Source organism: Aspergillus versicolor (assembly GCF_001890125.1).
Source record: "Aspergillus versicolor CBS 583.65 unplaced genomic scaffold ASPVEscaffold_3, whole genome shotgun sequence".
In the NCBI taxonomy this organism is placed as follows: Eukaryota; Fungi; Ascomycota; class Eurotiomycetes; order Eurotiales; family Aspergillaceae; genus Aspergillus; species Aspergillus versicolor.
The window spans coordinates 1,245,946-1,271,516 of NW_024467526.1; the positions used below are offsets into that span (position 1 = coordinate 1,245,946).

At 51.4% G+C, this 25,571-nt stretch overlaps 12 protein-coding genes across 12 annotated transcripts; 7 read left to right on the plus strand and 5 right to left on the minus strand.

The window, feature by feature from the left end:
- Positions 1–319: 319 nt before the first annotated feature.
- On the plus strand, positions 320–1,522 carry ASPVEDRAFT_115236 (putative spindle-pole body protein (Pcp1); the record flags this gene model as incomplete). Its single annotated transcript, XM_040805617.1, has 2 exons — positions 320–922; positions 980–1,522. Coding segments are annotated over 2 exons (1,146 nt in total), but the record flags the coding sequence as incomplete, so codon positions are not given.
- Positions 1,523–3,709: 2,187 nt separating this feature from the next.
- On the plus strand, positions 3,710–4,253 carry ASPVEDRAFT_39405 (uncharacterized protein). The gene is made up of 2 exons (XM_040811914.1): positions 3,710–3,807; positions 3,872–4,253. Exons 1-2 carry the CDS (start codon positions 3,776–3,778, stop codon positions 4,101–4,103), a joined length of 264 nt encoding a protein of 87 aa, XP_040665781.1. The 5' UTR covers positions 3,710–3,775; the 3' UTR covers positions 4,104–4,253.
- Positions 4,254–4,892: 639 nt separating this feature from the next.
- ASPVEDRAFT_128658 (AAA family ATPase VPS4) lies at positions 4,893–6,376 on the minus strand (the record flags this gene model as incomplete). Its single annotated transcript, XM_040806569.1, has 4 exons — positions 4,893–5,114; positions 5,171–5,621; positions 5,677–6,005; positions 6,074–6,376. The coding sequence occupies 4 exons, from the start codon at positions 6,374–6,376 to the stop codon at positions 4,893–4,895; spliced, it is 1,305 nt and encodes a 434-aa protein (XP_040665782.1).
- Positions 6,377–6,811: 435 nt separating this feature from the next.
- ASPVEDRAFT_81604 (tubulin-binding prefolding complex subunit YKE2) lies at positions 6,812–7,448 on the plus strand (the record flags this gene model as incomplete). Its single annotated transcript, XM_040817066.1, has 4 exons — positions 6,812–6,872; positions 6,985–7,180; positions 7,273–7,333; positions 7,389–7,448. The coding sequence occupies 4 exons, from the start codon at positions 6,812–6,814 to the stop codon at positions 7,446–7,448; spliced, it is 378 nt and encodes a 125-aa protein (XP_040665783.1).
- Positions 7,449–7,902: 454 nt separating this feature from the next.
- Positions 7,903–9,596, minus strand: ASPVEDRAFT_51295 (2,3-bisphosphoglycerate-independent phosphoglycerate mutase; the record flags this gene model as incomplete). The annotated part of the gene is made up of 3 exons (XM_040814451.1): positions 7,903–8,113; positions 8,182–9,502; positions 9,566–9,596. 3 exons carry the CDS (start codon positions 9,594–9,596, stop codon positions 7,903–7,905), a joined length of 1,563 nt encoding a protein of 520 aa, XP_040665784.1.
- Positions 9,597–10,093: 497 nt separating this feature from the next.
- ASPVEDRAFT_81606 (RNA polymerase II mediator complex middle subunit MED9) lies at positions 10,094–10,699 on the plus strand (the record flags this gene model as incomplete). The annotated part of the gene is made up of 1 exon (XM_040817067.1): positions 10,094–10,699. The coding sequence occupies one exon, from the start codon at positions 10,094–10,096 to the stop codon at positions 10,697–10,699; it is 606 nt and encodes a 201-aa protein (XP_040665785.1).
- Positions 10,700–11,801: 1,102 nt separating this feature from the next.
- On the plus strand, positions 11,802–13,306 carry ASPVEDRAFT_126550 (glycine hydroxymethyltransferase SHM2; the record flags this gene model as incomplete). Its single annotated transcript, XM_040806375.1, has 3 exons — positions 11,802–11,849; positions 11,924–12,288; positions 12,343–13,306. 3 exons carry the CDS (start codon positions 11,802–11,804, stop codon positions 13,304–13,306), a joined length of 1,377 nt encoding a protein of 458 aa, XP_040665786.1.
- Positions 13,307–13,816: 510 nt separating this feature from the next.
- ASPVEDRAFT_26782 (putative prenylcysteine lyase) lies at positions 13,817–15,551 on the minus strand (the record flags this gene model as incomplete). The annotated part of the gene is made up of 2 exons (XM_040809946.1): positions 13,817–15,339; positions 15,392–15,551. The coding sequence occupies 2 exons, from the start codon at positions 15,549–15,551 to the stop codon at positions 13,817–13,819; spliced, it is 1,683 nt and encodes a 560-aa protein (XP_040665787.1).
- A 445-nt stretch (positions 15,552–15,996) lies between these two features.
- ASPVEDRAFT_126831 (small subunit rRNA maturation protein TSR4) lies at positions 15,997–17,365 on the plus strand (the record flags this gene model as incomplete). Its single annotated transcript, XM_040806398.1, has 2 exons — positions 15,997–16,125; positions 16,190–17,365. 2 exons carry the CDS (start codon positions 15,997–15,999, stop codon positions 17,363–17,365), a joined length of 1,305 nt encoding a protein of 434 aa, XP_040665788.1.
- Positions 17,366–17,449: 84 nt separating this feature from the next.
- ASPVEDRAFT_39410 (CSN8/PSMD8/EIF3K family protein) lies at positions 17,450–18,918 on the minus strand. The gene is made up of 2 exons (XM_040811915.1): positions 18,648–18,918; positions 17,450–18,418 (listed from the first exon to the last, which is right to left on the minus strand). The coding sequence occupies exons 1-2, from the start codon at positions 18,815–18,817 to the stop codon at positions 17,836–17,838; spliced, it is 753 nt and encodes a 250-aa protein (XP_040665789.1). The 5' UTR covers positions 18,818–18,918; the 3' UTR covers positions 17,450–17,835.
- Positions 18,919–19,194: 276 nt separating this feature from the next.
- On the plus strand, positions 19,195–22,166 carry ASPVEDRAFT_51300 (uncharacterized protein; the record flags this gene model as incomplete). The annotated part of the gene is made up of 11 exons (XM_040814452.1): positions 19,195–19,465; positions 19,515–19,636; positions 19,685–19,831; positions 19,877–19,997; positions 20,048–20,563; positions 20,615–20,705; positions 20,755–21,296; positions 21,343–21,431; positions 21,481–21,551; positions 21,607–21,699; positions 21,788–22,166. 11 exons carry the CDS (start codon positions 19,195–19,197, stop codon positions 22,164–22,166), a joined length of 2,442 nt encoding a protein of 813 aa, XP_040665790.1.
- A 703-nt stretch (positions 22,167–22,869) lies between these two features.
- Positions 22,870–24,025, minus strand: ASPVEDRAFT_51301 (glycoside hydrolase family 16 protein; the record flags this gene model as incomplete). The annotated part of the gene is made up of 2 exons (XM_040814453.1): positions 22,870–23,164; positions 23,226–24,025. 2 exons carry the CDS (start codon positions 24,023–24,025, stop codon positions 22,870–22,872), a joined length of 1,095 nt encoding a protein of 364 aa, XP_040665791.1.
- Positions 24,026–25,571: the final 1,546 nt, after the last annotated feature.

The following is a 25,571-nucleotide window of genomic DNA, read 5'->3' on the forward strand; positions in this document are numbered from 1 at the left end:
CGCGTTCTTTTTTCGCCGCAAGTCCAAAATCCAGAGGCTAAAATTACCATTGGTATGACTTCATACCAACCGAAACGCGGATAATCCCCGGTCCGACATGTGCCCGCCGTTAACGCTAAGCCGCTTCGAGCTAGATGTCAACAACTTCGAGCATTTACTTTCACCGCCCAAAACACGTCCATCACCAATGTGTCTTGCTTCTACCCATTGAGCCCAACTCTTTTATCCCGCGTTGTCGGGGAGGTTTGTGCGCTGGAGGACATTGGAATTTTATTGAATCCACCAACTACAGCAATTTTCCGCGCGACTGAACCCGAAAATGGCTTACCCATACATCGACACCCCGCGCACCGAAGTCGACGGGAACGCGACTTACCTGACGAATGGCTATCGCAGCGTCGGACGGCACAATCTATCGGCCCTCGACTCGGTCGAAAACTCATTCCAGACACCCTCAAAAGATGAAGATGTTCTCAAGGTTCTCGGCGACGGGCGCAGACGTAGCTCTGCAGGATCGAAGCTCAACACACCCCGGGCGACTGGCGGCCCGAAGTCAACGAGGAGCGCGTTAAATTCACGGCAACAGCTTCCCACGACGGGTGTGAAGGGTGAATTCACCCCAATGCTAAAGAGCGCCATGAAGAACAATTACATGAAAAATACGTCAACGCGAGGAGGGCCCAGCGCGCCGAAAACCCCATCTTACCTGAGGCCGGGCTATCGGAGTAATGGAAACACGCCAGGGTTACCTGGAGCGGATATGACAGGCATTGATGAGGAAGACGCGACGGTCGATGACCCGACACCTGTTCCCCAAGTAGCCAGCAGCAGTGTCCAGAGCACGCCGCTCCCAGGGCTTACTAGTAGAGATGGAAACATCCTCGGCGATGGGAATAATATGACATTAAAAGAACAGGAAAAGGTACAAAAAAAGATTAATTAGTACATTGTCTTATGAACGACGTGCTGACTTCTGCAGATAATCGATAAGCTTGACAAGGACAACTTTGGGCTCAAATTGAAGATCCACTTCCTCCAAGAACAATTAGAAAAGGCCGGGCCAGCCTACAGCCATACAGCGCTGCTGGAGAATACAGAACTCAAGGTCTCGAAATTGACGATGCAACGCGATATCTCACGGTATAAAAAGGGTCTCCAACAAGCCGAACGCGACCTGGAAGCCTACCGCCAACAGTTCCAGGACCTCAAGGAAAATATGCGCAGAAGACATACGGATGAGACTGTACAACGTGAGATGGAGTCGATGCGGGAGGAGCTCGATAGCAGGGACCAGCGTGTGAGGGAACTCCAAGAGCAATTAAGGGAAGCAAAGGACTCGCAGTCAGAGGAAATCGACAAGCTGCGAGATGACATTGAGGACTTGGAAATGTCCCTCAGGGAGAAAGACCGCACAATTGAGGAGCGCGAAGAGGAGATCGAGGAACTGAAAGACAAAGACGGCCAAGAAAATGATGCACTGTCTGAGTTGGAATCGGAGCTTCGACGAGCCAAGGAACAGTTGGAGGATCTGCAGGACTCTCTTGACCAAGCAAAATCGGAAGCTATCGACGCGCGAACCTCTGAACAGCAGGTTTTGGAGGAGAAGGAGCGGGCTGAGGAGAACCTGCAGGAGCTGCAGGATGAGATGGCGAACAAATCTTTTAGCACCAAGGGCCTTGCCCGTCAGTTGGAAGAGGAGGTGAAGGAGCTTCGTCAGAAGAACAATGATCTCAAGGAGGAGCTTGAATCAAAAGCCCAACGAATGACTAGCCTTGAAGAACAATCTCAGGAGTCTCGCAAAAACACAGACAACGAACAACAGAGATTACTGGAAGAGCTTGGTCAAATAAGACGGGAGCGCGAGCTGGCCTGTCAGGAACGGGACAGCCTAAATGCTCAGCTTCATGAAGCGCAAGATGAAATCCAACGCAGGAGTGATGAAAAGGCTCTCCTTCATACTCGGCATCACGCCCTGACAGACGAGTCCGGCAACCTGCAAAGCGAACTTGCCAAATCACAGTCTAAAATCCGGGAGCTCCAGGAATCGCTTGATGCCGAGAAACATAACGCCTCGGAAGAGGCGGAGAATGTGCGCTCCCAATATTTGGAAGATATTGAGCGATTGCAAGAAGAGATAGAATCCCTTCACCACGAAATCGAAGATAAGGAGGGACAGTTCGCTCTCGAGCAAGACCGATGGGAGAGCATGAGGCGCAACTTACAACTTCAAAAGGACAGGGCGGAAGATCAAGCCGCAGGTTTCAAGCGGACTATCGAGAAGCTCGAACAAGTGGAACACACGCTGACAGGGAAAGAGTCTAAACTGCAAGATGTCATTGATAGCGAGAAAGCGAGGCATTTCAATGCCGAGGCCGTTCTTGGTCGACAGGTGAAAGAATTAAATGACGATCTGTCTGCGAAGCGAGAAGTCATCGACCAAATACGGCATGAGCTACTTTCTGTCAAAGAGGAGCTTCGCCTATCGAGACGCGCGGAAGCAACACTCAAGGAAAGAGTCCAGTCTCTCGAGGATGAGGTGGTTGTTCTCCAGTCAAACCTGGAGGAAGAACAAGAATATGCTAAAGAACGCTCCGAGAAAGGGCCCACTGAACAGGATGGGCAAGTACAGAAGATACTTGCTGATAAGCAGAAGCTTCGCGACCAATTGGCCAATGCACATGTTGAGTTGCATGACTTGAGAACGACAAAGGTCGATATCGAGACGGAACGCGATGAGCTCCAAGTGCAGCTAGAACAAGCCCAGAATCAAGTGGGTGACACGACCAAATTTGATAAGGAGAAGGTTGAGCTTCGAAAAACATCGCTTCGGCTGGAAAACGAACTTAAGAGGCTCAAAGAAGACAGAATGTCGCTCCTGGAGACCAAAGACTCGCTCGAGAATCAACTGGGAAGTGAGATTGAAAGAGCTGCTCTGGAGGAGAACCGTTTGTCTGCCGAGATCGATCAGCTCCATGACAAACTACAGTCGGCCTCCGGTGGAAAAGAACGAGAACTCGCGCTGGCCAAAGGCAAACTACAGCGATTCGAGAGGCGTATCCATGAGTTGGAAGAGCTTCTCGAGCAACAGCCTCCCGCGGACTATGAGCAGTCAGCCGGCTCCGCAGATCTATCAGTTCTGCGTCATAGTCTGGATGAAGTGCGGAAGCGAGAGAAGGCGTTAATTCAGCGCGAAGCCGACCAGAAAGCTTCGATTCGTGCTTACAAGTCGAAGGTCGTAGAGCTCGAGAGAGAACTACATGATGCAACGATCAAGAAACTCGACATCCAATCCCCTTCGTCGTCACCTGCTAGTAAATTGCATGAAGAGGTTCGGTCTCTAAGGAAGCAGCTCTCAGACGCGCATCGTGCTTTAAGGGAGCTGAAATCAAAGAACCACAGTCTCGAACGAGCCGCAATGCGGGAAGAAGACCAGCGTGACCTGCACGAGCTACTTAAACAATCTACCTTGGAAGCTGAATCTTTGGCCCTCAAAGTCTCAGAGAAAGAAGCTCAGGTGAACGACGCCGAAGCTAGGACTCGCAGAATCCGCGAAGAACGTGCATCTTACGCTCGCAAGGCCAACGCAGCAATCAAAGAACTCGACTCTCTTCAAGACCGTTACAAGCACGCCATGGAAAAGGCAGGAACCAAGGGAGAGAATAGGACCAAGCACGAAAAAGAGATGCTCGGCCTAGGCAAGGAAATCCTCTGGCTCCGCGCGCGACTCAAGAGGGAGCAGAAGTTCCGTTGTGACCTGGCGTGGAGTAAGGGCCTGATGGAACTCGGGGAACGTGTTCGGGTAGCTTGGTATGTTATCCGGCTGCAATTCCTCCCTAAAGTAAATGTACTGACTGATTTTCTCTCTGTGTAGCAATGAAGCCGACCTCCGCATGATCTCCGAGATGGGTGTCAAGGCCCGTGATCGCAACAATGCCCGAACTCCAACTGAGAAGCTCAAGACAGCCGTTTCCATGGTCAAGGCCATCGTTCGAATGCAAAGGATGGGGCGCGAGTGGAAGAAGACGACAAAGCTAGGTGAGGGCCTCAAGCGGGCTAAGAATGAAGTTATAAAGAGGAGGGAGAGGGAGTCATTAAAGGCATAGAACTGCACTCCGTCCCTCCCGCATTTTTGGAAGCTCTTTTCCCTTTTTTGTTTATATTGAATAAGTGATTCCCCAGCGATGATTGTGGCCTTTATTGATTTTGCCTTCGTGTTTTGCTTTCATTTACATGTATTGGCGTTTCCCTGGAGTTGCATGGATGACATGACTCGGTGCTCTGCTCTTGGTTTAAGATTTAGTTATCAGTCGCATGAATACCTACTACCAAGGGGCCTCTTTGGATTTTTTTCTCTGCATATTTAACCGAAAATTGTTGATTGTCTACCCTTTCATCCATCTAGCCCGCTGGTCCGTAGTTTCCTATTGTTTCGTTGATAGATAGATGCTGAGGAGGCCATATCATCTTGATCAGGATTGGAAAGGGCAGAAAGCACACGATCGTACAGTGCATAAAAATTCTTCAAGTTCAAGTTGTTAGTTGTATTTTGGCACTAGATTTAGGTACGCTATGAATTCAAGAAACAGTTGAAAGCAATGTAACGCCTTGCCTGCCTAGGTAGCCTCATCCAACAGATAAAAACGCTTAACACCGGTATGTGAGGAGAAAATGGACATGGACCGCATCAAAGGTCAAAGGTAGTAGGTGAACTAGCAATAAGTGGACCAGGGATGACTTCGTGATGACGACGGGAATGAGGAGAGCGGCGCGCATGGATATAACCAACAAGATAGTTGAACGCTAATGTCGGCGTTATGTATAGAGGAATGGTCTATCGGATTCAACACCGGAGATGAATACGCAAAAAGGACTGAGAAACGACGCATATAGGATTAGGCACCCTCACTGCCGAACTCTTCCGTCCATTGAGTATTCCTCTTTAGATCATCTTGGCTGACTGTTGGTCGCGAGTTGCGAACGGCCTTAATGAAGTCTTTGAGTACGAGAGGAGGTTCTAGGAGTTGCTCGGCCTCGACATTCTCCCACCTCATCTCCATTGCACCATTGTCGCCGGGGGAGCATGGAGTTAATTTCTCTTGGCCTTCATGTAGTACCTGTGAATTGGATTAGCGCTGGACCGACTGAGCATGCAAAAGGAGGTTGACCTTACCTTCTTGTAGTGTGTTGCTGTCTGGATTTTGCGAATGGGTTGCATAAGTGCGTCCTGGACTGCGATACTGATATCGCTGCCGGAGTAGCCCTCGCTTTGTTCTGCGAGTGACCGGTAGTCGGCCTGTGTCATAAGGCAGGGTGTCGAGCCCACTGCTAGCATGAACATCTTCATGCGCGCGTTGACGTCTGGTAGACTAATATGGACCCGTCGTTGGAATCTTCGGCGGATAGCGGCATCTAGCTGCCAAGGAATATTCGTTGCGCCTAGAATGAGGACGCCTTTGGAGTCATTGCCTACTCCGTCCATTTGAACAAGCAATTCGGTCTTGATACGGCGAGAAGCCTCAGAATCGTTCTCCCCACGAGCACCACAGAGCGCATCAACTTCATCGATAAAGATAATCGCGGGTTTGTTCTCTCGGGCCATGTTAAAGAGCTGTTTCACGAGTCTGTAAGGTGGCGTCAGTTCTGGACAGGCACGACACATAGGCTTCGGAAGTTTACCTTTCACTCTCACCCATCCATTTCGAAACCAGATCACTACTGCTGACACTGAAAAATGTGCTGTTTGCCTCTGTTGCGACGGCCTTGGCGAGATAGGACTTTCCAGTACCCGGAGGCCCGTAGAGTAGAATACCCTTCCACGGTTGTCGCCGTCCAGTAAACAAGTGTGGAAACTTTATGGGGAGAATGACTGCTTCTTTCAAGGCCTCCTTTGCGCCCTCAAGACCCGCAACGTCCTCCCATTGCACATTCGGCTTTTCCGACAAGATGGCACCAGCAAGGGCGGACCGTAGCTTTTTCGAATCGGCGTCTTCACCGTCGTCCTCTTCCTTCCTATACGGCAAGGAGAAACGCAAATCAGTACAGCCGAAAGCTATGATGGAGATTAGACGACAACATACCCGCCTTTTCCACTGCCTTGCGACACTTTGCCGTTGGCGCCTACCGCACTTGGCTTTTTCCGACTATCCTGCGACGCCAGATGGTTCTTCAGCTTCTCCGCGCGATCCATGTACTCGCCCGTCTTTGCGCGGATCATCTCCTTGGACCTGGGGTTCTTCTCCCATTTCAGGGCGAGCATGAATAGCTCTAGCGCGGAGTAGTATTGCTGATAAGCTTTCTCGTACTCGCCCTCATTGTCGTTCTCGATGGCTTTCTTGACGGTGTCAATCGCGCGGCCGAGAAAGTCGGTGTTGCTCATTCTGGCGGCAGATTTCCAGTGGCTTGTCGGCTACTTCTTTTCCGTTTCTGGAGAGCGATTCGATCAGGCACGGCTGGCTGAGACGCAAAGAGGGGAACTTGAAAGCGGGGAGTTGAAGGGAAGCGAAGGGTTGCCTAGGAGGTCGTAATGCGGTAAAACAAGAGATTCGAGGATGGAGGTTTTTCGCTACGAGGAAAGTATAGGAAGGACGAGAAAGAAAAAAAGGACAACACGAGCGACGAGTAGAGAGCAGCGGCGTTGTTTTGTTCGCGGGGATCAGATGGGGTGGAGAGGGAGTTGATCGGTCTTGCCTGGACAACGCCGCCTTTCGGTAACTCTCTTGTGCTCTGGATGCTTTTCTGCCGCTCCAGCATCAGCCATCAACTTTTCCCCTCACAGCCTTTTCTCTTTTCATTTCTCCTACATTTCTTAACCATGGCAGACCCACAGAAGCAGATGCAAGCCCTGTCGGAGGAATACCAGACTCTCCAGACCGGTACGTCTACAATTGTGTCCTTGGAAGCGGAGCGGGGCACCAGTGAACCCCCTCTGTGATCTATTATAGCAACCATTTATAAGACAGGGCACTGACAAGAACCTCCCAATAGAGCTTGACGGCCTTGTCGATGCGCGCCAAAAACTCGAATCTCAACAGCAGGAGAACAAGAGCGTCCAGACCGAGTTCACATCCCTCGACGATGACGCCAATATCTTCAAGCTCATCGGCCCGGTACTATTGAAGCAAGACAAGAGCGAGGCATTGATGGCCGTTAATGGACGCCTAGAGTTCATTGAAAAAGAGATGTATGTATGCGTCCTCTGTTATCGACTACCCAATGTGCAGAAGCTGGGGTCGAGGAACTGAGCGGGGACCTTTGCTTATTATGAATTCGCAGTAAACGGATCGAGGGCCAAATAAAGGAAAACGAAGAAAAGACTGATAAGAAGCGGTCAGACGTGAGTCTCCTGAGTGTAATTCTAAAGGTTAATCCCAGACTAATAGGCTATTTAGATGATCCAATTCCAAAGTCAGATTCAGCAACAGGCTGCTGCCGCCTCCGCGTCTGCGTGAGCTCCAGCTTGCCTCGAGACCGTCGGATTAAGAACCCGGACTATGATATTGTTTGGGAAATAGAGGAAGTTGATGGAGTGATACCCAGTCTATGAACGCCATTTGAGCTAGCAATTCACACGGTGCATTCTTTGCGCCTAGTAGCGGGGAATTGGGACCGGTGATTGTCGCCTGTGAGAAGGTCAAATCGACCTTGATAGGGAGCCCCGGGAAACATTTGTGGTATATCGTTAGTATTGGATTTGCCTATCTGCTACATTAAGCGCAGGGCCTAAGGCGCACATTTCGCGCTTGGTTGCTACTGGTGTTGCCTGTCTTGGTTTGCCATGACATTTGAGAAAGATATCTGAGAGCTACAGTATATGCTCAATTCAAAACTCCGTGACTATTCATCTCTTCATAAATAAAGCTATTTCTAATTAGCGTGAAAGAAAATCTATATTCTTTATTACATTTATGCCTTAACAAGCAGGTTTTCTCCGGACATTTCCTCGGGTTTCTCGATGCCCATGGCAGCGAGGACGGTTGGCGCAACGTCTCCGAGGACACCAGGTTCCTTTCGGAGACTCCAGCCCTCGGGAGCGTTGGCCATGACGAAGGGAACGTAGTTGGTGGTGTGGGATGTCTTGGGGGTACCCTTTTCGTTGAGCATCTCCTCAGCGTTTCTGCCAGGTGGTTGGGTTAGCTTGTTTTGGTTTCGGGTAGGTGGTGTACATGGGATGGCAAAACTTACCCGTGATCAGCGGTGATGAAGAGCGTGTAGCCGTTCTTCTTGCAGGCTTCGTAGATGACACCGATGGCCTTGTCGGTGGCTGCGACACCCTTGATGGCAGCCTCGTAGACACCAGTGTGACCAACCATGTCAGGAGGAGCAAAGTTGTTCATCACGAACTCGAACTTGCCTTCGGCCAGGCGCTCCTCCATCTTCTTTCCTACGCCATCGGCACTCATCTCGGGGTCGAGGTCATAAGTGGCAACCTTGGGAGAGGGGATCATGTCGCGAACCTCGCCTGGGAACTGCTTCTCGATACCACCGTTGAAAAAGAAGGTGACGTGAGCATACTTCTCGGTCTCAGCGACGTGGCACTGCTGAACATCCTTCTTGCTGAGCCACTCGGCCAAGACGTTGCCCATGTGCTGAGGGGGAAAGGCGACCGGGAAAGTGTAGTCGGTCTTGTACTGGGTCATGGTGGTGATGTGGATGTTCTTAGGGTAGGGGAGGTCGGGCCTAGGCGAGCGGTCATAGTCACCGAGGAGCTGTGTGATCTCACGAACACGGTCGGAGCGGTAGTTGAAGAAGAAAAGGGTATCGTCATCCTGCACACGCCTGTCCTTGCCACCAACGATGATAGGCTTAAGGAACTCGTCTGTCTGGTCCTGGGCGTAGCGGTCTTCAATGGCCTTGACGGGGTCGGAGCTCTCCTCGCCTTCACCGGAGAGTATGCCCTTCACACCAACCTCAACACGCTCCCAGCGCTTGTCACGGTCCATAGCATAGTAGCGTCCAACGATGGTGGCGATTTCACCAATGCCAATCTCCTTGGTAGCATCAAGCAGTTGCTGCATGTACTTGGCGGCACTCTTAGGGTCGGTATCACGTCCGTCACCGAAGAAGTGGATAAAAACTTCAGGGACCTCGATCTCCTTGGCGACCTTCAATAGACCAATAAGGTGGGTGATGTTGGAGTGGACTCCACCATCGGAAACAAGACCTAGGAGGTGCAGACGGCCATTGCCATCCTTAGCACGCTTGAAAGATGCAGCAATGTTTTCCACCTTGATCAACTCTCCCTTCTTAAGTGTCTGATCGATGCGCACACTGTCCTGCCAGACGACACGACCAGCACCGATGTTCAAGTGGCCGACTTCACTGTTACCCATGAGGCCCTCGGGCAATCCGACGGCGAGCGATGAAGCGTCAAGCTCGGTGTAGCCTTGAGCCGTCTTCGAGTTGGCTTCAGCGAAACCAGACATGAACGGGGTCTCGGCAGCTGCGATAGCATCGCCATCTTCGCGAGAGTTGGGGCCAGCGACACCCCAACCGTCGATAACAACTACACGTTCGTATTAATGAATGCCATATTGTGAGACGTAGTTGGAAATCTGGAATTGCATACTCAGAGCAACCTTCTGGTCAACCTTGGCCATAATGAATATCTAGCTCGTAGCTGATCCTAGAAGCGGACAGTTAATGTCAGCTCATAGTGATAGTAACTACGGAATTGCAGACCGTAGAGAGTCAATTGAGAGGAATGAGGTACTCACAGAAAAATAAAGTAAACAAGCAAAAGGTATTGATGATGAAGAAGAGGTAGAAGAGAGCGGGAGGAAAAAACGTGCAGTCGAGGCAGTGGCCGGTGAGAGCAACAACTTGGAAGAATAGTATGGAGGGGCTCCGGTGACGCTTTGGGAAACCGGCGCTTTTCTTTCTTTTTCCGCGATTTCTACGTCACTTTTGCTGTCGCTCTTCCGTTCTCGACCGCGTTCCGACTCTTCCCTAAACAATTCCCCAGCTTTCGGGAGAGTCAACATTGTTTTGCTATCTGGAGCCCCATTATTAGTTTTTTCTGACTTCCGGTTCGCTCTCACGGAATACTCACCTCGGATCGTTTTCTGTTCGCCTCCTATTCCCCCCCACAACCGCGATGGCTTCCAGGTCGCCAACCGCCGTAACGCCAGGCCCAAAATCATCTGCGCCCGAAACCCCCGCGATTAACGACTCGCCTACAACGCCGCAGGCCGTCTCTTTTCCACCTCCGCAGACCTTTGATTTCATCCCTCCGTTACATGGCGTGATTACCCGATTGCTCTCCCCTCAAACAAACGGGGAAGGGGCCACCAATACCGGAAATGACACTGCTCCTGGAGCGGAACAAAGCCAGGTGCAACCGCAACAGCCAACTTCAGCGGTCGGCAATGATAATAACAATACTGAACTGCTAGGAGGCGTCTCTGCCTCGGGCCCTGGCCCTACATCCGCGGCGGCTGAGATCGCAGTTTTGGGTTCAAATTTGCCTCCCCAATTAGACACCAAGGATCTTCCGACAGAGGTCAGCTCGATCAAGATTCGGATACAAAAGGCCCAAGGCGTGGTGGAGAGCTTACCTGACGTGGACCGTACGGTTGGTGAGCAGGAAAGAGAAATTCATGACCTTGAAGACAGAATTTCAAGGCTGAAATCCGTGATTTCCGATTTTGGAAGAAGAGCAAACAATAATGGATCTGAGAAGGCCAAAACACCTGGTCCTTGAATCTGGAGAGCCTAGTGAGGACAGGGCAATTCTTACCATACGCAGGGGATGGAATTGCGTTCATAAGGCGAAACACCTGCCATGCTATCCTTCCAGTGCTTCGATTCTCTGCCCTATACGAGGGTGGGAGCTAGTGCCTGGCTAGGAAACTGGGCGAACCGTGTTGGAATGATGCCCGCGTCGTTAGAGCTCATTTGAATACTAAGACGAATACCGTCAATTGCTTTCTGAATGTGGATTATCAGGGTTGAATACCGACAAATATCTTCGGAAGCCTTTCAACAAGCCAAGCGCCCTCGAGTACCTCTCGTCTTCGACGGGGTGATACAAAACCCAACAACAGCTTGGTTAACCGCCATCATTCAGACCGATTTAATCTGGTGCTAGCACCACCCAGCCGTTAAATACATATTCGCGCCAGCGCAAGATGACGCTTTAACCTTTAGTTTTGATGGTCAGTTAACCTCAAGACCAATGCTGCTCCTGCCGATGAACTTGATCCAGGCCTTTACACTTTCGTAGAGAGCTCTCAGGGCAATGGACGCCAGATGGTCCTGAACTGCAGAGTCCGAACTCCGAAGACTCGAGGGGACCTTGAGCGGGGGACAGAGGGGTAAACCTATAGCTGACAGGAGAGCCACCGCGGTCCTCATTACTACCAGTATGCCACCATACTACGTGAATAACATGTGCTTAATCTTATCCCATAAATCGAGCTCTTCTTTGCGCATTATGGAGTGTAAAACGGCTCATAGTCCAATTAAAGCCTACTACGTCTTACAAGTGTGGGCCGGCGAAGAAACGTAACTCCGATATCGCGTTCTAGGTCACCGGTTTCATTTATAGGCCAGATTCCTCAGGCAGCCATTTATTACCCCACCACTTTTTTTCTTTTCTTCTCGTCCTCCCACCTTCTTGCTCTCCCTGTTCTCTCCTTCATCCTCCAGCTTCTGTCTTCTCTCTCTCATCCTTACTACCTCTCTACTTCCTCTCACAATGGCTGCCTACGCTCTGTCAGATGCCCACCGGGCTGTAAGTTATCCATTGAGCTTTGCGAGCTTTAGATCTCCGATTGAGCATGACTGACTCACCGATGTAGCAAATGGAGGACCGCCTCGTCTCTTCCGACCCCGAGGTTGCTAAGATCATGGTAAGTGGCCTAGGGCTATACTGCAGATATTTCTCTTGTCTAAGAATCAATTCTGACCTGGCTGCCTCATGTAGGAAAATGAGATCCAACGTCAGCGTGAATCCGTTGTCTTGATTGCCTCCGAGAACTTCACTTCTCGCGCTGTCTTCGATGCCCTTGGTTCTCCCATGTGCAACAAGTACTCCGAGGGTTACCCTGGTGCTCGTTACTATGGTGGAAACCAGCACATCGATGCCATTGAGCTTCTGTGCCAGGCCCGTGCCCTCAAGGCCTTCAACCTTGACTCCGACAAGTGGGGTGTTAACGTCCAGTGCTTGAGTGGTAGCCCGGCCAACTTGCAGGTCTACCAGGCTCTCATGCGCCCCCATGACCGTCTCATGGGCCTTGACCTTCCTCACGGTGGCCATTTGAGCCACGGTTACCAGACCCCCTCCAGAAAGTGAGTACTATGGCCAACCTGGGGCTCGGACTTGTGGCTTACCATATTGCACAGGATTTCTGCTGTCTCTACCTACTTCGAAACCTTCCCCTACCGCGTCAACCTTGAGACTGGTATCATCGACTACGACACCCTCGAGGCAAATGCCGAGCTTTACCGCCCCAAGTGCTTGGTCGCTGGTACTTCCGCCTACTGCCGTCTGATTGACTATGCCCGCATGCGCAAGATCGCCGACAAGGTCGGAGCCTACCTCATTGTGGACATGGCTCACATCTCTGGTCTGATTGCTGCTGGCGTCATCCCCTCTCCCTTCGAGTACGCCGATGTTGTCACCACCACTACCCACAAGTCTCTTCGTGGTCCCCGTGGTGCCATGATCTTCTTCCGCAAGGGTGTCCGCAACACCGACCCCAAGACTGGCAAGGACATCTTGTATGACCTTGAGGGTCCCATTAACTTCTCTGTTTTCCCTGGCCACCAGGGTGGTCCTCACAACCACACCATCACCGCTCTCTCTGTTGCGCTCAAGTACGCTGCCACCCCTGAGTTCAAGCAGTACCAGGAGCAGGTGATCAAGAACGCCAAGGCCCTTGAGGAAGAGTTCAAGAACTTGGGCCACAAGCTCGTCTCCGACGGTACCGACAGCCACATGGTCCTCTTGGACCTTCGCCCCAAGTCTCTGGACGGCGCTCGTGTCGAGGCCGTTCTTGAGCAGATCAACATTGCTTGCAACAAGAACTCCATCCCCGGTGACAAGTCTGCCCTTACCCCTTGCGGTATCCGTATCGGTGCCCCCGCCATGACTAGCCGTGGCATGGGTGCGGAGGACTTCAAACGCATCGCTCACTACATCGACCAGTCGATCAACATCTGCAAGTCTGTCCAGGCTGAGCTTCCCAAGGAAGCCAACAAGCTTAAGGACTTCAGGGCCAAGGTCGCTTCCGAGACCGTCCCTGAGATCCTCAACCTGCGCAAGGAGGTCGCGCAATGGGCCAGCTCTTTCCCTCTCCCCGTTTAAATGGGCAAATATTGGGCTCTAACCCCATACTCTTGGATATGATACCAATTTTCTTTTCTTTTACTTTCTTTTGTTTTTGTTACATTACTCTTGTACGAGTTCAACATCATTGCGCATAAAATCGGGTCGCGGAGTGCGTTCTTTGGGGTTTACGGGTCTGCTTTTTCAACCTTACGCGGGTCACGGGATATGGATATGCATGAGCAAGTGAATAAACATAGCACTGGGATGGCTTCTTCAACACCTTCTTCAACAGGAAAAGTTTACCCTTTTCAAAAGGCTTTAACCGCCTTTTTTTCTCGCTTCAGTGCCGTTCTGCCTTCATCAACCGGCAGTTAGTTACATTTTACATATTAATGATATGATGAACCAATTGACATGGTCAATATATGCCATCTTACCATCTTTGCTATGTCCCATCAATAATTGTCAAGAATAATGCCGTACTCCATTAACGTTAAAATCACGAAGCCGATGCTGTTGTTCCCGAGACGGGATAGCGCTGTACTGTCAAAGCTCAGCTCTCCCATCCTCTTCCACAACAGGAGAATCATCCAAACCCCGAATCTCGCCATCCTCATTCTGGTCGAGCCACGAGTTTGAAATCAATGCCGCCACGTTCTTCCCCATAAGCGCGCTTGTCTCCATCGTCGAAATGAAACTCTCGATTCCACCGGTATACCAAATGCCAGGGGCTAGAATCGGGTCTTCGAATGTTACGCGCGGATACAAGAACGGATAGGGATGCCATGTTTTCTCGTGGTACCAGCTTACATCTTCCTTCCTGAGGTCGTCGATACTGCCAGCTGATACTGAGGAGGCTGATTCCTGGTCTGGTTGCTCGATGCCTAGTATGTCTCGCATGAATTGGGCAGTAGGGCGCTCGGGCGAGAAGATCTTGTAAACGTAGTGTTGCACCTCTAGCTCCTCAGGGGAAGTCGAAGGTTTGGTGACGGTGCGGAGGGTGCTGATACTCCAGACCCCGGCAGGGCCAACGCCTTCCTCGGTGTCTCCGAGGTCTGTTCCACGTGGTAGGGTGGTGAGGATTGTTTCGGGAGGAATGTCGGAGGGGCCCTTGAGATTGAAGTATTTCCAAGATAGGCGATGTGGTGAAGAGAAGAGGGTTACGTAGAGAGTGTGAAACGGAATGGTGTCTGGGGTTTGTTCGGGAGGTGGGGAGATGGTGATTCCAGAATACTGGTAGGGCCCAGCGATAACGACTTCATCGAATTCGGCTCTTTGTTGGACATGCTCATCTTTGAAGTCTAGAGAAATGGCGCTGTCTTTGCCCCGATTGATAGACGTTACGGTGTTATTGAGTCGCAAATCCGCACGCGCAGCTTTGAGCATCCCATCGAAGATTCGCCAGTTCCCTCCGTCGACAGACACAGCACCTTCAGTGGCCATGCAGACCATTGATTCAAGGCCGTGAATTAGAGGTAGATTCTGCCCGTAGTTGACCCGCGTACTTGCCTGGATTACTTCTCGAGAGAAGTCCGGCGACACGTTGTTCCTCTCCAAGAATGTGGCCCCGGGTGTGGATGTGGCGTCCAATAAACCTACTGAGGCAGCAGCAGCAGTAAGGGACTTGAATGGGAAAAGTGGCTCTTTATAGAGCTGGAGGAACTTGTTGACGGTACTCTTCATCAGGTTCTGGGTCCGGAGGGGAGCCAAACCATAGCGCCAGATGATTTTGGCAATATCCCACCAGCTTCCAGAATCCTCCATTACAAAAACGAAGCTCTTTCCATCCCAGACGCCAAGGGTTTCACTCTCTTTAGGACGCTCATAGCTGGCGCCCCTGATATTGAGACCAAGCTCCTTTGACGCATTGACTAAGTTGTAGTTGACCTCGACGAAAATGGATGCACCCAGCTCAATTGGATATGTTGGGTCATCAAACACATTGACCGTCGTTGAGCGGCCTCCAACATAAGAAGAGCGCTCAAGGACCGTAATATTGACAGCGATTCCATTTTCATCCGCGTATTTGCGTAGTGAATACGCAGTAGACGCCCCAGCTGCGCCAGCTCCTATCAAAAATATCAATGCACAGTCGAGTTTCTATACGGCGGAAGATCTTACCGATTATTGCAACCTGTTTTGCTCGCGGCTCTGCTTGGGAAAGGGGCGTCTTTGTACGGCCAAGTTTGGGGATGGGGATGAATGCAAGAGATGTGGTATATAAAAGAGCCCACACCCATAGAAACCATTTCAGACTACTACGTCTGGAGAAGAACTCCATGATGGAGAATATGGGAGCTTGAGCCTAGCGTGATTGCTAGTCCGGCTGTGGTACCGAGTCACGGTTTCCGACTTCCGGAGGTGGACACTGGCCTTCAGTCCAAGAAATAGGATATAGTATATATAGATAGGTTTCTATTAAGTTTATTGACGCATTCGCTTGATGAGAAAAATTGCGGGGGATGACGGAGGTGTTGTTGATGAGGTGAGCTCGACGCTTGTATCAGGCCGCTGGAGCTGTCACCATACGCTAGTCCAAGATGGGACTAGTGTTGTACCTATCGCTTATCGCCCAAATCTTTAAATTTTTTTCGTCTATACAACAGCAAAGATAACTACCACCACGTTTACACTGCATCGGCCGCGGAGGGAGATTCTCTGTCATTAATTTTGAAAGACTCAGTTTGAGTTGTCTGTTTATTACCCACTGTTATACTGTCGCCGTCATGGATCCCTACGATAGCGACTCTTCCGGCTTCGAGGATGAGGGGGACTATACTGAGACCGGAGTCGTGCTCGGATACGCCTCGGAGGAAATCATTGAGGATTCTGTTACCCACATAGGTGGTTGGCCAGTATGTTGGGCGCGACCTGTCAAACATCTCTTGAAGTGGCCCATGCTGACCCGTTTCAATCCAGACATGGATTGACAACTCTACCCCGCCTCCCGGTGATTTCGCCAAATGCAAAGTGTGCAACCGCCCAATGCTGCTTCTCCTCGAGCTCGACGGCGAGCTATACGAGCACTTCCCTGATGCCGACCGGCGACTATACATTTTCTCCTGCCCGCGAAAAGCATGTAGCCGCAAGCCAGGCAGTATCCGAGCCATGCGCGCGACGAGAAGACACAAGAGCCACCAGCCCCCGCAGAAGGCCGAAAAGCAGGAGCCCGAGAAGAAAGAGGTGGAAAAACCTCAAGCCCCCAAGCCGGATCTTGGTGCGAGTCTGTTCGGAGGCACAAGCCTTGTGAACAGTGTCTCCGCGAACGCAAACCCCTTCTCGTCGAAGCCCGCGTCCAGCCAACCAAGCAACCCATTCGCTGCCCCTGTTCCTAGCCCAGCTCCCGCGCCAGCGCCAGCACCAGCCAACAACTCGCCTACGAAATCTCAAGACGACTCAACTCCCAATGCCCTAGCCGAAACATTCGCCGACAAAGTTCGTGTCTCCGACCCCGCACTATCTACCCAGTCCCCCGAACCATCAGGCCCTCCCGTCCCCTGGCCAGAACGCTCAGAGTTCCCGGAACCCTTTACAAACTTCTACATCGATGCTGAGGGTGAAACCCTCTCACGCGCACCAACGCCCAAGATCCCCGAAAACGTCACAATCGAAACGGAGGATGCCGAGGGCGGGGCCGGCGGCGCAGACGTCAAAGATGCCTTCGAGTCCGAGCTCGACAAGGCATTCCTCAAGTTCTCCACCCGGCTTGCCCACAACCCTGAGCAAGTGCTACGATACGAATTCCGCGGTACACCTGTTTTGTATTCGCACACTGATGTTGTTGGGAAACGACTTCACGAGTCCGCTTTTGCAAAGCTTGGTGGTGTGTCGACAGCGCCGAGTGGCGGGAGTCACATGCCGCGGTGTGAGTCCTGTGGGTGTGAGAGGGTATTTGAGTTGCAGCTTGTGCCACATACGATTAGCATTCTTGAGGATGGGAGAGAGGGCGTTGGGCTTGGTAAGGATGATGCGGGGATGGAATGGGGCACTATCATTATGGGGGTTTGTAATAAGAACTGTGGACCTGCAGAAGTTGGTGCTGTTGGGTATAGGGAGGAATGGGCTGGTGTGCAGTGGGAGGAGGCTGCTAAATAGATAAGATGTTGTAGAGTTACTACGCGGTTATGTCCTTATGTTGATGACGAATATAGACATGGTTTTGTTCCAACTACTTGGATTACTGGTTTGCTTTGTTGAGTGTTTGCTATCAAAATTGTATTTTTGAATCGTTCAGCGGGTGTCATTCGCTGATATGTTCAGACAGGATATCTCTCGGGATCTAGTATGTAGTGGATACAGGGCAGAGGAAAATCGGGTTGTCCTAGGTATAGAATGATGAAATGATGAGAAGCAAATTCACAACGCCAAATGCGCCAGTCCTGACTTCCCAGTCCTCCCCATGCTGGTCTATCCCCGTCATCATCATTTTAGGCTTGAACTCATCTCGTCAATGCGGACTGGATAGAAGTCCATGTTCTGGTCTTCATCGACTGATACAAGTCAAGATCTCCACAAGACCTTACTCATTATTTTGAAAACAGGAAACAGAAATTCGTTTCATTGGCTTATGCAGCCTGCTCGAACCCTCTCCGGATGACGCGGCCGAACATATCGACACCAACACGCTCGCTCTTGACTTCACTGCGAGCCTCGTTCTCCTTGTTCGTGGGCACCTTGATGACGGTGCTCGAGCCAGACTTCTCCACCTCCCAGGTGCACACCTCGGTAACGAACTTCTCGAGAGCCTCGCGGTTCCGGATGTCAAGCCATTGCTCTAGGACCTCAACGTTGATCTCACGGAAGGCTTTGCCGACCTCAACGGCAATGCGGATGCGGACGAGCTCCTCGAAGCCGGCAACGTCGGCAACAAGATCTGCGTACAGATCATCGGAGTTCAGCGTTGACCAGAACTGAGCATATTGAGCGGACTCGAGGAGAGAAGATAGATGAGCGAGCTTCTGAACGGATTCAACGAAGTCGGATGTCTGTGCGGCCTGGGCCTCGGCCTCGGTCTTGGGGAAGGGCTGGGTGTAGGCGGGAAGAAGAGCGAGGCAGAGTGAGAAAGCGGGAGATGGAAAGACGGTGAGAGCCTTGACGAGGACGTTGGTCACGGTCTCTGGTTGGAGGAGGTGGGGGTTAAATTGGTAGCTGTACCGGACGGTTGATTAGCAGGCGCGAAGCACAAATTGAGGTCAAAATAATGAGATTCAAAGTGGCTTTCTTTCAGAGAAACATTGCTCAACATGCCCAAATTTGGGTCTCAGGTAATAGGAAACGTGATAATAAAGTAAGATTTCTACATCATATAAAGCCAACAACAGCATTCCAGAATGGATTGCGGGCGTAATAACTGGAATTGTGTCAAGATCGCACTCACAGCTTCAGAAGAGCAAGGTTGGCATAGCAGTCGAATGACCGGTCCTCGCACTGTTGAACCACGTAGTCCTGGAATACTGTGGTTGTCTCGGGGTTATACCGGTCGAGGCCGTTGAGGATGGCCTCGATGTTGGCCGGCCGTGTGTCACACTTGTCGAAAGCGACAACCATCTTGGATCGGATCAGGATAGAGGAGGTAGAAAGGGAAATGGAGAGGAAACCGGGGTGGGTTCGAGGCTTGATCGGTCGTTCTGCTCAATGCGGGACAAAATTGATGGGAGCAATTTTCGATTGTGTTGCTGTGCGGCTGTTCCGAGCGCCGGATTAACTCGCGTAACGGGAAAGTTCCGCCGACTAGTATGTTGATCGCCCAAATTGCTTCTTCTGTTTGGTCACTCCGCATTCTACCAAGAACCAAATCGCCGACGTTGTATTGATGCTGAGGGGAAGGTGCCGTTGCAGTGAGGAGTTGGAATCTAAACATATTTAAATATTATGCCCCTCCTTTGTTGGGGTGAGCAGCATTTCTTCCTCAAACAAACCCAACTATGCGGTTTCTGACTTCTTTTGTTAGTAGCGCCAGCCTTTTGAGCTTTGGTATAGCAGTCGCTACCGAAGTCGACTATTCTCAATATGTGAATCCCTTTATTGGGTCCGAAGGGCCATTTCCTGGTCAAGGATATGGAGGAGGCGACATCTTCATTGGTGGTGCTCGCCCCTTCGGAGTAGTCAAGGTCGGAATCGACAGCACTGCAGCGAACTGGAGCATGGCTGTGTTGAACGGAGGCTGGACTCCAGATGGGAACGTGACCGCAATAAGTATGTTTCCTGATCTGCAATGGGCAGCTTGTTGTAACATTGGTTCTAGCAATGATGCATGAAAGCGGGACTGGAGGCGCCCCCAAATACGGCCTTGTTGCACAAATGCCCTTGACGTCGATCGATCCGCCGGTGAATATACTGGACAATTTGACATATAACCAACCGAGGGTATTATCCACGTAGTCTCCATTGTTTTTACTTACTTATACTGCTTAGGTTGGCCAAGATAAAGCCAGCGTAGGATACTACAAGACGCAGCTGCAAAGTGGCGTTGAAATAGAACTCTCAGCTTCTCGCCATGCCGGAATCATTCAGTATAATTTCCCTGCTGGAGAGAAACATGTGCTGGTTGATGTGTCTCATGTACGCTTTTGGCTTCATTTCAGATACTGGAGCTAACCAGCATAGTATCTTCCAGGAGCACCAACCGATTCCAACGGCCAGTATTACATTGCCGGAGAGGTCCAGCTTCATGAGGATGGACAGTCTTATTCTGGCTATGGAACCTATGTGGGAGGGTGGAACAATGGTAAACATACTCCTATTCCCAAGGAAAAGACTTATACTCAATCGCTCTAGGGGCCCCGTTTACCGTCTACTTTTATGGGGAGTTCGAGACGAAACCGCAAAATGCTCAAATCTTCAAAGGACCAAATACGGATCCTATGCGAGGCTTTCAAGGTCTTTCAAATGGACAGCCTAGCTTCCCAATCTATGGTAACCAGAGCGAGTCTGCAAAGTCTGGCCCGATGAACGACCGCGTTGGTGCAATTTTCAGTTGGAACTCAGATGAAGAATCGAGCATTTCTTCGAGAATAGGCATTTCTATGATCTCTACCGAGAAGGCACGGGCGTATATCGGCAGCGAGATCCCGTCATGGAAGCTCAATGACACGGTAGATGCGGCGGTACAAGAGTGGAACAAGGATGTTTTTAGTAAAATCCAGGTGCCGCTCGACGAGACTGCAAATTTGACTCATATCCGACTGCTATACAGCTCTCTCTATTTCATCCATTTGATGCCCTCTGACAGGACTGGCGAGAACCCGCTCTGGGAATCAGACGAGCCGTCGTGGGATGATTTCTACACAATGTGTCAGTTGCCGTTATAGGTACAAGGGTCTTTTAGTTACTAACATTAAACAGGGGATATATTCCGCTGCACAGTCAGCTTCTACCACATCTTCCAGCCCGCTTACTACGAGTCGATGATCCGTTCGCTGATCGACATATGGAAGTAAGGTTTTGCAACCGAACGAGGCCAACAAGTGCTAACGCTCTATCAGACACTCAGGATTCCTTCCCGATGGACGCTCTGGAAACTGGAATGGAATTGTACAGGGAGGCTCAAACGCCGACAACGTCCTCGCAGACGCATACGTGAAAGGACTACGCGGGGCCATCAACTGGACCGAGGGCTACGCAGCGATGAAGACGGACGCAGAGGTCGTCCCATACAACACCCGCGACCCACTAGATCTCACCGCAAGCACCAAAGAAGGCCGTGGCGCGCTCACCGACTGGCTAGAACTAGGCTATGTCTCCCAGGACCGAAACACGCGGTGCATCTCACGGACGGTGGAGTACAGTTTTAATGACTTTGCCATTAGCCAGGTCGCAGCTGGCGAGAAGCCCGAGGACCAGGAGAAATACCTGCGTCGGTCAGCGGGGTGGCAGAAGCTTTGGAATCGGGATGTGGAAAGTTTGAACTTCACGGGGTTTTTGGCGCCGAAGTTCTCGAACGGGTCGTTTAATAATTCAGGATATGATCCGCTGTATTGCTATGGTTGTAACTGGGCTGATTTAAGCTATGAAGGGACGCCTTGGGGTCAGTGCTCTATACTTTCTCACCACCATGATACTAACCGCAGTAGAATACTCCTTCGTCGTCCCCCACGATACAGAAACCCTAATCGACCTCATGGGCGGACCAGAAACATTCGAAGCCAGACTAGACCTGATGGTACTCTTCCCAATACCCACTTGAATAATCCGTAAACTAACCCCAAAAGTTCAAACCCAACACCTCAGTCCAAGAGCTCGGCGCCAACGGCGCAGGCATAACAACCCTCATGAACATCGGGTGCGTCCTCCCAAACGTACGGTACAACATAAACACTAACTGATATATCCACAAGAAACGAACCCGACTTCGCCACGCCGTATCTCTACCATTTCCTAAACAAGCAGCACAAGAGCGTCCAGCGAACTAGAGAGCTCGCTCTTCAATAGTAAGTCCACCACCCACCACCCACCACCCAACCACTCAAGGAAACAAAGCATTTCATCAACCCCAATTACTTACTTAATGTGAAAAAGCTTCCACGACGCCGCCTACGGCATCCCGGGAAACTCCGACGCAGGCGCAATGAATACCTGGCTCCTGTGGTCCATGCTGGGCGTGTACCCGCTCGTAACAACACGGACCTACCTCCTCGGATCGCCCTGGTTCAGCGACCTAAACATGACGATTAACGGGAACAACACGCTGCGGATTCGGGCAGAGGGGTTGGAGAGGGGACACTATGTGCAGACCGTGAAGATTAATGGGGAGGTCTGGGATCGGAATTGGTTTGACCATGGGGATGTTATGCAGGATGGTGGGGTGATTGAGTTTGAATTGGGGGAGGAGGCGGTTGTTTGGGAGAGTGGGGAGGGGCCGGCGTCGCCGGGGCATGTTGTGCTTGAGGAGGTATAAATAATAGGTACTAGTCTAGTTGGAGATAATAGGTGCTTGGGTAGTTGGGAAGTTTTAATGGTAATGACCAATGAAGCGAGCGATTATATGCATTGGAATCCTAGACGCCTTGCATACGCGAACAGATCAAGTTTTCTTAGCAGGAGCGCGAGTGAGATCTAGTTATACAGGTACAAAGGTACACGAAACAACCGGCGCGTCCACACAACTATGCTGTGCTCACTGCCTTGAGACTGCGGGTGTATGAGGCCCACCAGGAAAAAGGCATACAAGTTGGAAAGGGTATGTACAGAGAAGAAAGAAAACCAAACAGCAGCAGCAGCAGTCGTGAACCAAACCCGATGGGAAGATGGCAATATGATATAAACATGAACAAGGAGATTGAGATGTGGAAAGATTGCGCCGATAGAGGAAGAGAGATGCGGGAGAGAGAGAGAAGGCGAGGGAGTCGTGATGCGATGTCGGGTTCAACCAGGCGGTTGAGGCGGGCAGTGGGAGCAGCCCTACGCAAGGTTCGCCTGCAAGCTGGCGCAGGGGAGATTGAGCTTCATGTTGAAGACGGCGAGGCCCTTGCAGGTGGAGGCTGGTCGAACCTGACGTCGGTGAGGGAGAGCGAGAATGTCTTGGAGGTCATCGAGAGGAGAAGGGTGATGGGTGATTCGTTTTGTTTCGTGGGTGTACACAGCAAGGGATGATGCTAGTCCTACTGAACAGGCTGGTAACCCCCGTGCTTCCATTCACTCTGCTTCCAGTTGTTCTGGAAGTTGTTCATCTCGTTGCGCTCGTTGTTGAACTTGGTCTCTCCGAGGGCGTGCTCGAGACGGCCCTGTCTGCGTTGGCGGATGTAGAAGAAGATGAACAAGGCCAGCAGGATAGACCCGGCGGCGGCAGCGCCAATGTAGACACCGGCTTTGGCGCCAGAAGGCAGGTCGTTCCATTTCTCGTTGAGCGACTTTGGTGGTGGCTTGTTGATCTCCTCGAGCGCAGTGGAGTTACCTCTGATGGTTGTTAGTACAGCAAGCAACCCAGCCAAAAGCAGTAGTAAGCTTGGTAACTTACTCGATAACATTGATGCTCTCCCATGTGCCAGACTTGTCCCCATATTCATACTCCTTGCCGGTGTGGAAGTCGTGGACGCGCACATCCTTGACGACCATAGTGTAGGGGCCCGCATCGTAGTCGACCACACCACCAGCCCAATCAATCGTGCCTTGCTCATTGTCCGCGTCACCAGCAGGCCAGATACCAATGCGGACATTGCTCGGCGTCTGCGGGAAGGTACTCTCGGAGCCGTTCTTGGTCTCATCGTATGTCAAGGTCCGGAGGAGCTCGTTGTCGACCCACCACTCAATCTTGTCCTGGTCCCAGTAGGTGGTGTAGTTGTGGAATTCCGTGTCGGCGTTGTCGACCTTGAAGAACTCGCCGTTCTCGTAGTTGGTGACACCCTTGCTGTAGTAGTTTGTCTGGATCTCGGAGGTGTTGTAGCCGACCCATTCCCAGTCAATCTCGTCGAGGTCGTCCGACTGCAGCACCACACTACTGACGATACCAGGGCCTGCAGCCATCTTGACCTGCATTTCGATGATGCCGAAGAAGATGTAGAAGGTGGACTGGATGGTGGGCGAGTCGAGCTTCTTGGCGACGGTGAACTCGGCGCCCTCGTCGGTGAAGGTGACTTCGCCATTGGTGGTGTTCCAGATCTGTTCGTCGAGAGTGCTGTTGAAGGACCAGGTGTGGTTTGTTCCCAGCGCTGGGTTGGGTTCACAGTCTTCCTTTGTGGGATTGCAGTGCGTCCATGTCTGGGCAATGGCGGGCCCAAAGCAGGCCGCGAAGAGGGCCAGGTTCCTAAGGAGGGTCATCTTCGAGGAGGGAGGTCGCTGTGGGCGGAATTAACGAGCGTGGCAACGACAGCAGGAAACAAGGCAATCAGGGGCAATTGGCCCAAAAGAAGGACAAGACGTGGGAGCAAAAAAGAACGGAAGTGCGAACGAAGCGCACGAGGATGGGATTGAAAAGCCCCAGTCAGCGAGGAGGCCGGAGGTGAAGATAACGAGGGGAAAGACAGTACAGAAGGGGAAGAAGAGGACGAGGACGAGCTCGAGACGACACTTGGCTGGCGGAAATTAGGCCATTGGGCCAGTTGGATTATTTTAGATTTATATTAACCTATCAGGCCGCAAGCAGGGCGTTAGCTGCATGGGCGGAGGAGCCGTCAAGGCCGGATGGAGCAGACCAGGAGGACGAAACAAGATGATGCTTTTTTGCGCAGTTTTGTTTGTGTCCGCTTTCTGCAGGAAAGGGCGTTCAGGGGGCTGCCCGAATAGGAAGCTTCCCTCCACTGTGCCTGGCTGCCATTGGCCAGTGCCTGAGACTTGGCTCTACGCTAGGCCATTCTCGTCCGGCGCAGGATCAGGAAGCCAATCACAGGGCGGGCCCGCAAGGACTGCAGAACAAGCGACAACTCTACTGATCCCGGCAACACATTGATAACGGAGAGGAAGTGAGGCAAGTAACTGAACGCAGCATCTCGAGTCATTCATCAGATGCGAGTTATCCTCATCAAAGTGAAACAGTGGGTGAGCTCCTCGGGGTCAAGGTACGCCGGCAGTGATTGGCCCGATAAGTCCACTGCCAATCCTCCTGTCTGAGTGGGCAGTCCTTGGCCCGTTTTCCAAGAATCCAAGCAGGAATTGGAATCCAAAATGTGGCAAACGCCTGCCCGGCAACTGACACTGGATTCCAAGCTGGATTGGTTGTATTCGAGTATATCCGGTATATTCATCACTTCTATACCTATCAGTTATCACAGTGACTCCGTCCACGACAAAATATTCATCAAACTTTGGCCTGGCAATAGTTCGATCGAATTGCCGAGAGGCGATGTTGATCCAGGGCCTGTTCGAGGTCTTTGTTGATCTGCCGATCCAGACGGACCTCACCGTTCATCGGGGCAAATTCTGCTCACCCTTGCGCATCAGAACCTGGGGAATCAGATGTTGAATCCAAGTTTCAGTCTTTGAGACAGCCTGCATGCAGTCATGCACCCCTGCATGTCCAACAAGACTCTGGACCACTGTGGCTGACTGCTGGCCGCTGACGGACTGGCTGTCCACTTTCGGACTTTGATCTTTCTCAGTCTGGAGAAACCGACGCCTCACTGGAGTCTTCAAAGACAACTGTGCACTGTCTCGCCCACTTGTCTTGGGTGCTCCACCGTGGACCGACTGAGACCGGCGACCTCATCAACAATCTGCGACCGCCATGGAAATTGAATAATAAGAACTTGGCAGTGATGAGTTATCAACGGAGTCATTGCCAATGTGTTGGCAGTCATTTCCTTATCAGCGAGGGCTCCCTGTATCTCCCTGCCATCCCTGGGTTGGTCTCTGCCCCTTTTTACAGAGA